Consider the following 8,032-nt stretch of genomic DNA (forward strand, 5'->3'; position numbering starts at 1 on the left):
GCGTTTATTATTATTATTATTTTCTGAATGGGTTTTGTTGTTGTATGTTGCGTTTGTCATAGAAAGGTCAGCGAAATGGGAGCGTTTATGTACCTGAACGAATTGTGGAAGAAGAAGTCTTCCGATGTGATGCGCTTCATTCAGCGTGTGCGCGCGTGGGAGTTCCGTCACCAGCACACAGTTGTGCGTCTGCGTCGTCCTACGCGTCCGGAGAAGGCCCGCATGCTTGGATACAAGACAAAGCAAGGGTTCTCCGTGTTTCGCGTGCGTGTTCGCCGCGGTGGGCGCAAGCGTCCTGTGCACAAGGGTATCACGTACGGTAAGCCCAAGACGAGTGGTGTGTTGGGTGTTAAGCTCAACAAGAACAGTCGCGCCATTGCAGAGCAGCGGCTTGGTAAAAAGTACGGCAACCTTCGTGTGCTGAACTCGTACTGGGTGAATGCCGACTCGACCTTCGTGTGGTATGAGGTGGTTGCAGTGGACCCAATGTGCCGCACTATTCGTCGCGACCCACGCATCAACTGGATTGTGAACGCAGTGCACAAGCACCGTGAACAGCGTGGCCTCACTTCGGCGGGTCGCAAGCACCGCGGACTGCGCCACAAGGGCCACAAGGCGTCAAAGCTGCGTCCGTCAGTCCGCGCCGCGTGGCGCCGCAACAACCGCATGGTCTTCCTGCGCAAGCGTTAAGATCCCTGACTCAGGTTTCGCGTTGGCCTTCCCCTTGTCTGTTTTTTTTTGTTTTTTATTGTTTTCCATGCAAGTACCTTCCGTATTGCCGTGTTTTTGGCTTGCCCACGCTCTTCGTTGCGTGTGTGTGAGAGTCTTTCTTGCATTTTTTTCCCTGGTGTCTGGGTGTGTGCCCGTTTGTCCTTGGAGTGCCAATACTCGCTTTCCTCTATTTTTTAAACCAGCAAGGGAAGAGCATGCCCGCCAGAAAGAAAGAGGTTCCAAAGGCAGAGGCCCCCGCGCCGCGAACGGGCATCATCGCTGGATTCAACAAGGGTCACAAGACCACCCGCCGCGCTCGCGCCCCTTCCTCCAATGATCGTTACGCCCTTCCGCACAAGAAACTGCGGGCGGTGAAGGCGATCATCACGGATCTTGTCGGACTTTCCCCCATGGAAAGGCGCGTGCAGGAGCTGCTGCGCGTTGGCAAGGACAAGCGTGCACTCAAGTTCTGCAAGAAGCGCCTTGGCAACTTCAAGGCCGCCAAGAAGAGACGTGCCAAGATGGAGGAGGCCCTTCGCCACCAGACCAAAAAGAAGTGAGGTCTCCCGCTGTTCTTCTGTAAAAATTATTATTTTTTTATTTTTTGTTTTATTTTTGTTTTATTTTGTTTTTTCTTTTCCACAGCATTTTGCGCCGTCTTTGAGGCTTCCAGTGGGATTATTTGTGTGACGGTAGTGCATGTAAATTCGTGCCCGTTTTTCTTTTTTCCCGTTTTTTTCCCTTTTCTGTGTGCAAATAGGGAGTGGTGGTGCATGGTGAGGGGAGCGTCTTTGGAGAGAAATGCTGGACGATCGCGCCGAGGAATTCGCGGCGGCTCTCTCTCGCGTATGCGTGATGCGGGCTATGGATGGCATCACCCTCGGCAGTGGCATGTGCACGTTGGAGGAGCTTCATGCGTGCGGTCGTCGCGAGATGTGGCGGGAGAGGCGAGAGGCAGAGCTTCTCGAACAGCTTGGCGCGTGGCAGGCAAAAATCGTCAGTGACTGGGATGCGCGACATGCTGAGTGGAGGCGCGGTGGTAACGCTTTTCACGAAGTGGAGGATAAGTGCTGGGTACTTACCTGCCACTTCACTCTCATGGATTTTGTGTCAAGTCCCTTTGCCAAGTTTGACGGATGCGCACGGCTTTTCTCCCCGCTGGGACCCTGCGCAGGGTTGTTTTGTGCCATTATGCAAATGGACGAGGAAGGAGCGGAGCGCCGGGGTCAGACGATGGCACTTGTACATCAGGCGTGCCCAGCGACCACGCCAGAGATGAGACGGGCTCGTCAGCTGCTGGTGGAATCGCGCCGGGCATGGCGTTTGCTGTTCTTTGTGTGGATGCGTTTTCTTCTGACGCAGAAGGGTCCGCCATCTCGTGAGAATTGTTTGGTTTTGAGCTCAGCGGCAGAGCAGTTTCTGCGCATGCAACAACGTGAGTTCAAAAAAACGTTAATGGCGGCAAAGAGGCGGTCTGGCGGGAGTTTGCCGCACAACTGAATCTCACTCAATGAAAATTCCTCCTTTTACACGTCCGTACTCCTCTGCTCCCTGTTGCCTCAGATTTGAGCGTCTATATGAGTTGCTAACGGTGTAACGAGGACGATTGCGCTTAATGCCTTTGCAGAGTCTGATGCAGCGTGAGCGCTGCGAGGGCCAGCACGAAGGATATTGCAACGCACCACACGCCTTTTTTTGACGCAGGCGACATGTGTCCCATCGGAGCATTCTCATCTCCCGCAACATTTTTACTGTTCCAGGTCGTGCCGTCTTGGCGTGACGGTTAGTCGCAATTGATCGTTTAACGTGATCCTCAGTGCCCATCTGGAGTTAAAGTTTGGCGGCCTTTGGCAGGGGATGACGGCGGCAGACGTGGATGCCTTCTACCGATTGCGCTACCGTGTGTGTGCGGAGCATTTCGAACCGGCGAAGCAACGGCCGCCGAATTTACTGCGTCGTCGCGATGTAGCAGATGAGTTGTGATTTTCGCTTTTGGAGCTTCTCTTGCCGGGCTTCTATTCACTTTGCATACACTCGGCTTGGCCGTTGTGAGTTTGGCGAGTGCCGCAATTGCGGCTTGGCAGAGGCACTGGCCGCGAGGCTGGGACGGCTGAGGTGCTCTGCAGAATTCGGCAAGGAACGGAGCCATGCAGAAACGCCGGCGTATCGTGCACCGGGCGAGGGGCAGGCTTTAGATGACTTCACGGAACATTTTTTTTTTTTCTTGTGGTTGTGCGCGAGTCTGCATGTGAGCTATGATATGATAAGGCTGTTGGTTCCGTTGGGGGGGATAGTTTTTTTGCGCGTATCGTTATTGCTGTGGATTGCGTTTGATCCTTCCTTCTTTTTATGCGTGTTAAATAATATATGTTTTCTCTCTCTCTTTTTTTTTTTTTTTTGTTTTGAGCAGGGCGTGCGCACATATATTTATTTATTGCCTTTTTGTCCCCTTTTCCGGGAAGGCTGGGGAATGGAGTGCTGTGTCCACTCCCCGTGCGGTCGCTACCTCGTCCGGTACAAGAACGATGCCGAGTCGATGAGCATCGATGTGATACCGAAGGCGTCTGCCTTCGAGCCCTCGTCGGACGTTCACTACGTTGCGGTGCTGCGTGAGAGCCACGTGCTGGAGATCACAACAGCGGCGGGGGTGCGGAAGGAGTTTGCCGGCTTCGCGGACATGACATACAACGCCATGATTGGACGCTCCCCCAGCGTTAAGTTTTTTGTTGAGACGTGTGAGGAGATGAAAAGCCGCATCACAGCGGAGGTGGCGCAGCGCGGCCACGGCACGTCCGACTCCATCATTGACGAAAGTGACGCCAGCCAGCTCTCGGAGACGTCTCGAATGCAGCGATTTTTCACTCTAGACTACGATGTGGACTTCACACGTGCCGTATTCCCTGTGCCTCTCGTGCAGATGACGACGGCGGAAATGAATGGGACCATGGACTTGAGGCGCATGCCTTCGGTACCACCCACCGAACAGCAGCAACAACGGACAACGCCGCGGCACAGTGGATTGATAGAATTGGGGACGGACAATGCCAGTAAACCCAGCAATGCGCAGCTCCAGACGGAGAACGAGAAACTTAGACGTGAGAATGAGGCCTTGGCTCGGCTGAGTAGGGAGAAGATGTTGGAGATGCAGCGTCTCTGCGAGGATTTCCAGCAGCGTGTCGACGGGGCGTGTGAAGTGGAGCGACTCAAAAAGAAGTTGGCGGGACTTCGAGCGCGGCTGCGGCAAGCGGAGGCGGAACGAGACGAGGCGCACGCGGCATTTATGCGGCTGAAGCAGCGGACGCTGCGCTCCTCCCCACGGCCCGACGGAAATCTTCGCAGCGAGAAAGTGAAGCGACGCTCCCGCTTCGACACACCGTCGCCGGCGCCACGGCGATCATCTTCGCGTTTTTTGGGTGACTCGCCCGCCCCGCGTGGACGCACCGGTGGTCGGCAGGGAAGATCCGCCGCGGCATCATCGCGTTCCCGCTCGTTGAGCAATGGCGACAGAAATGGAGCGACGCTGACGAAGAAGCGACTATGGGGGGACAGGGGCAGCAGCCGCTGCAGCAGCACCTCCGGGTCGAGGTGCAGCTCACGCGGCAGTTGCGAGCGACTGTATCGCACCCCCACCGCCAGCAGCCGCATGCACCAACGCGAATTGCCCACTCACGCGCCGCGGCGTGCTGTTTTTCGATAGAGGCTGAGGGCGGTGATTAACGAAGAGAGGGACGACAAGAAGGGTGAAGGGAGAATAAGAGTAGAGGAAGCGAAGCAGGAGCTTAGAGCGACACATTGAGACACGGTCTCTGCTCGCACTTAGACCGCATTATTTTTTTAGATGCTCGGGCCGTCGTGCCGGTCCTCCTTTTTTTTTTTTTATTTTGTTATTATGATTGCTATATATTTTTTTCTTTTTTTTCTTTCTTCTTACGCGAGGCGCGTGTGTCGGCTCGCTGCATCTTGCTGTTTTCTCTGCGATGGTTTTATGGATCAAGCTCAACACTTTTTTTTTTCATTTATTTTTTACTCATTTACCACAAACGTCAGCAGTGCCGCTGTTCCTGCTGCTGTTGCTGTGGAACCGTACAAAGGAGGGGAGGGAAGGGGATGCTACGCAAGAGTTGCGCACTGCACGGCTTCTACAAACTGCCCGGGCGAAAGTCGCTGGATGAGATCTGCAAGTTGAGCCTTCTTGAGGCGACACCGACGGCACAAGTGGCGACGATATGGAACGAACACCACAAGCAGTTTGTGCAGTACTGGGGCCGCGTGATATCAGCTGATGCCTATGATGCGCTGCGGCCCCGCCTGCAGAATTGCTCCTACTTTGTGATTCCTGTGTTCCGCACGAAGGGGCTCTTCAACGTTGTGACGAACTGGGACAAGGACCTCGTTGGCGTCGCTCCGCTTGCTGAGTGGCAGAAAAAACAGGACCACGCGCAGATTGACATGACAATTCAGTTCTTTACTGAGTTTTCACGCACGAAGCGTATTGTGCTGGTGCGGTGCGAAATCAAGGACAAGATATTTGTTCGTCAGGATTGCGTCTTTATCACCCAGATGCTCCTCAAGTACTACACCCTGCCGCACCTCTACGAGACGTGGGTGGAGGTGTTTAACAAGCGTCCGCACATGTTTGACTACCACATGTACCTCCGTCACATGAAGGAGGAGGCGCAGCGGGACGACATACACATCGAGGACAAGAAGACACAGATGAAATTAGACGCGTACGGGCCGGTGATTGACACCCCACCTGATGCCATTGCGCAGCAGATCTTGGGCAGCGTCGACACCGGCGTCCTGCAGGGTGGCGGCACTACTACACCGTGACGTCTTATGTCATGTTATGTTGTGGCTGGAGCGACCCGTTGTCTTCTTTTTCTTTCGAATTGAGAGAGGGAGGGGGGCATATTTGCATTGCTGTGTGTGTGTGTGTGTGTGAGTCACGGCCCTTGTGTTGCACCGTCTGTTCGGATACTTTCTGCCTTGTTTTCTTCCAAGCTGCTTTGATCCCTGTCCTTTTGTTGCTTCTCGTCAACAGTTTATATAAGGCCATGTTAGGGACAAGTTTTTCGAACAATATTTTTCGCGAATACGGCGTGGAGCTTCCAATGGTCCACGACTCAATGGATGAGGCAAGGCGAGAGGCGCAGCGCAGGGGGTTGTACCTCCTTGTGTACATTCATTCCCCGACGCATGAGGACACACATGAATTTCTGACAAAAGTGCTGTCAGCTCCGCAGGTGCGGGAGCTCTTTGGGACTCGTTTTGTGTTGTTTGGGGCTTCAGTCTTGGAGCTAGAGGGCCGCCGACTGGAAGGTGAGATGCAGGTGACGACGTTCCCCTTCCTTGCTGTCATGCTGAAGCGCAGCACCGTGCTGAAGGTAAAAGGTCTCCTCCCTGCCGAGGACCTCGTACGGAATTTTCAAATGGCCTTCGAGCACTGGGACGGGCGGTTGGCGGAGGAGGTCCACCAGCGACTGGAACGGGAGGAGAAGGAGCGGGCCCGCCGCGAGGAGGAGCAACGGGCCCACGAGATGCGTGCAATCGACCTCGAGCGCATCCGACAGTACGAGGAAAAGGTGCGGGAGCGGCGGGAGCGGGAAGAGCGGCTGCAGCGCGAGCGGGAGGCGGCGGAGCGGCAACGGCGCGAGGAGGAAGAGATGCGGAGGAGGCAGCAGCAGGAGGAGGCGCGGCGTCGCTCTCGGGTGGAGGAATTGCGTGCGGCCGCAACCGCACGGCTGCCGGTGGAGCCCCCCGCCGATGCCGACGCGTCGACCGTCGCGTTCATTAGTCTAAAGTCGCTTCGCGGAAAGCAATATCATCGCCGTTTCTATCGCACTGAGAAGCTCCGCCACATGCGCGACTACGCGATGTCGCTGGAGGATTATGATGGCGACGGGTTTCAGCTGGTTGCCGGATACCCACCGCGCCCGCTGGATTTGGACGGCGACAGGACTTTTGGCGATGTGCCGGTGCTTCTTCCTCGCGCTGTCGTCCTGATGCGCGCTGAGTGATGGAGATGCCTCGAGTTTTTGTTTCTTTTGTTGCCAGACTTCAGTCCCATGATGTGAGTGGCATATATATGCATCTATAAAAGTTTTGCCACTGCGTGTGCATGGGAGGAATGCGAATAGGATGAAATGGAGGAGAAGATGCAAGAAAGGAAGGGGAAGTAGTAGCGGAAACAGAAAAACAACAACAACAACAACAACAAAAAAGGAATTGTGGTGGTAATGATATTAAACGGTAATATTCGCTGTGCATTTTGTTGTTTTTATTCCGTATGACTTTCATTCAATTTGTTGTATTTATGATTCCTAATTCTCTGCAGCTGTAGTGTTATCTTTCCACCCTCCTTTTTTCTTGTCGCCATGCTCCTCCCTCTTTCTTTGTTCGCATGTACATGCATTCACATGCTCATATACATGTGAGCATTTGTATCGTCATGTATGCGCTTTGTTTTCTTTTCTGCCTCTTGAAACTTTTTTACTCAAACGGCAGGCCGTGGCAATGGTGCGCTTCCAGCCTTGGTGTATGGCGGTACAGACACGCTTCAAGTGGCGCCACAAGGAGACGGATCGCTGGCGTCGGCTGATGGACGCAACATGCATCCCCTTGGATTGGTGTGGACAGACACGTGGGCCGACCTTCTCACAATACGGCGGGCACTGGACGCATCTGCTCACATGTGCCCATGTGATATGTCCCTGGGACTACCCCAATTATTATCCCACGGAGGGACCGACCCGCTTTGTCTCCCGCATTACGCTGGCCGACACCATGACGCAAGTTCGCCTCGTTTCTATGCAGGGGACCGCCGTCTATAGGCACTTTACGTCAAACCAGCACGTTTACGTGCACGCCAACCCCCGGTTAGATCTCTGTGTGGTGCATCCAGAGCAAAATTTGAAGCGTAGTGGGGAGATGAAGATGCTGTGGATGCAGAATGAGGGTTACGTCATACGCCCGCGTCTTGAGTTGGTTGAACCACTGGCAGTGGGTGACCACGTATGGATCTATGGCATGACGGCACATGAATCACTCTTTGACGAGGAGAAGGCGCCAGAGCCGCTCATGGTGCCAACGGGAATCCGCGCAAAGGTGCACACTTTGACACGGGAGCACTTCTTCCTTGACACAACCTCGCTTGAGGGGGCGGACAAGGGCCGTATTGGCATGGGCATGTGTGGCTCCGTCGTGATGCGGAATGGACGCTGCGTTGGGATGCTGACCGCAACTGTGCACGAAGAGAGTAAAATGCAGGAGCTGGCCGGGACCGGCATGTGTGCGTATGCCTCAGACATCTTCGACTTTC

General features: G+C 54.5%; 7 protein-coding genes across 7 annotated transcripts, besides 10 other annotated features; all 7 read left to right on the top strand.

Annotated features, from left to right (window-relative positions):
- Nucleotides 1-5,313: a sequence feature (heterozygous, Esmeraldo-like haplotype).
- Tc00.1047053510767.10 (ribosomal protein L15, putative) lies at nucleotides 28-690 on the top strand (the record flags this gene model as incomplete). The annotated part of the gene is made up of 1 exon (XM_800323.1): nucleotides 28-690. One exon carries the CDS (start codon nucleotides 28-30, stop codon nucleotides 688-690), a length of 663 nt encoding a protein of 220 aa, XP_805416.1.
- On the top strand, nucleotides 927-1,271 carry Tc00.1047053510767.20 (60S ribosomal protein l36, putative; the record flags this gene model as incomplete). The annotated part of the gene is made up of 1 exon (XM_800324.1): nucleotides 927-1,271. The coding sequence occupies one exon, from the start codon at nucleotides 927-929 to the stop codon at nucleotides 1,269-1,271; it is 345 nt and encodes a 114-aa protein (XP_805417.1).
- Nucleotides 1,298-1,350: a sequence feature (T-rich).
- Tc00.1047053510767.30 (uncharacterized protein) lies at nucleotides 1,513-2,211 on the top strand (the record flags this gene model as incomplete). Its single annotated transcript, XM_800325.1, has 1 exon — nucleotides 1,513-2,211. One exon carries the CDS (start codon nucleotides 1,513-1,515, stop codon nucleotides 2,209-2,211), a length of 699 nt encoding a protein of 232 aa, XP_805418.1.
- On the top strand, nucleotides 2,684-4,408 carry Tc00.1047053510767.40 (hypothetical protein, conserved; the record flags this gene model as incomplete). Its single annotated transcript, XM_800326.1, has 1 exon — nucleotides 2,684-4,408. The coding sequence occupies one exon, from the start codon at nucleotides 2,684-2,686 to the stop codon at nucleotides 4,406-4,408; it is 1,725 nt and encodes a 574-aa protein (XP_805419.1).
- Nucleotides 3,082-3,115: a sequence feature (T-rich).
- Nucleotides 4,577-4,640: a sequence feature (T-rich).
- On the top strand, nucleotides 4,819-5,544 carry Tc00.1047053510767.50 (hypothetical protein, conserved; the record flags this gene model as incomplete). The annotated part of the gene is made up of 1 exon (XM_800327.1): nucleotides 4,819-5,544. The coding sequence occupies one exon, from the start codon at nucleotides 4,819-4,821 to the stop codon at nucleotides 5,542-5,544; it is 726 nt and encodes a 241-aa protein (XP_805420.1).
- Nucleotides 5,314-5,477: a sequence feature (areas merged during assembly that could not be assigned to a particular haplotype. This can correspond to areas where the two haplotypes were merged or to regions with more than two copies in the genome that were merged during assembly.).
- Nucleotides 5,478-7,199: a sequence feature (heterozygous, Esmeraldo-like haplotype).
- Tc00.1047053510767.60 (hypothetical protein, conserved) lies at nucleotides 5,556-6,731 on the top strand (the record flags this gene model as incomplete). Its single annotated transcript, XM_800328.1, has 1 exon — nucleotides 5,556-6,731. One exon carries the CDS (start codon nucleotides 5,556-5,558, stop codon nucleotides 6,729-6,731), a length of 1,176 nt encoding a protein of 391 aa, XP_805421.1.
- Nucleotides 5,636-5,655: a microsatellite.
- Nucleotides 6,909-6,931: a microsatellite.
- Nucleotides 7,200-7,992: a sequence feature (areas merged during assembly that could not be assigned to a particular haplotype. This can correspond to areas where the two haplotypes were merged or to regions with more than two copies in the genome that were merged during assembly.).
- Nucleotides 7,228-8,032, top strand: Tc00.1047053510767.69 (hypothetical protein, conserved; the record flags this gene model as incomplete). The annotated part of the gene is made up of 1 exon (XM_800329.1): nucleotides 7,228-8,032. A coding segment is annotated over one exon (805 nt), but the record flags the coding sequence as incomplete, so codon positions are not given.
- Nucleotides 7,993-8,032: a sequence feature (heterozygous, non-Esmeraldo-like haplotype).

Source organism: Trypanosoma cruzi, genomic scaffold (assembly GCF_000209065.1).
Source record: "Trypanosoma cruzi strain CL Brener 1047053516851 genomic scaffold, whole genome shotgun sequence".
Classification (NCBI taxonomy): Eukaryota; Euglenozoa; class Kinetoplastea; order Trypanosomatida; family Trypanosomatidae; genus Trypanosoma; species Trypanosoma cruzi.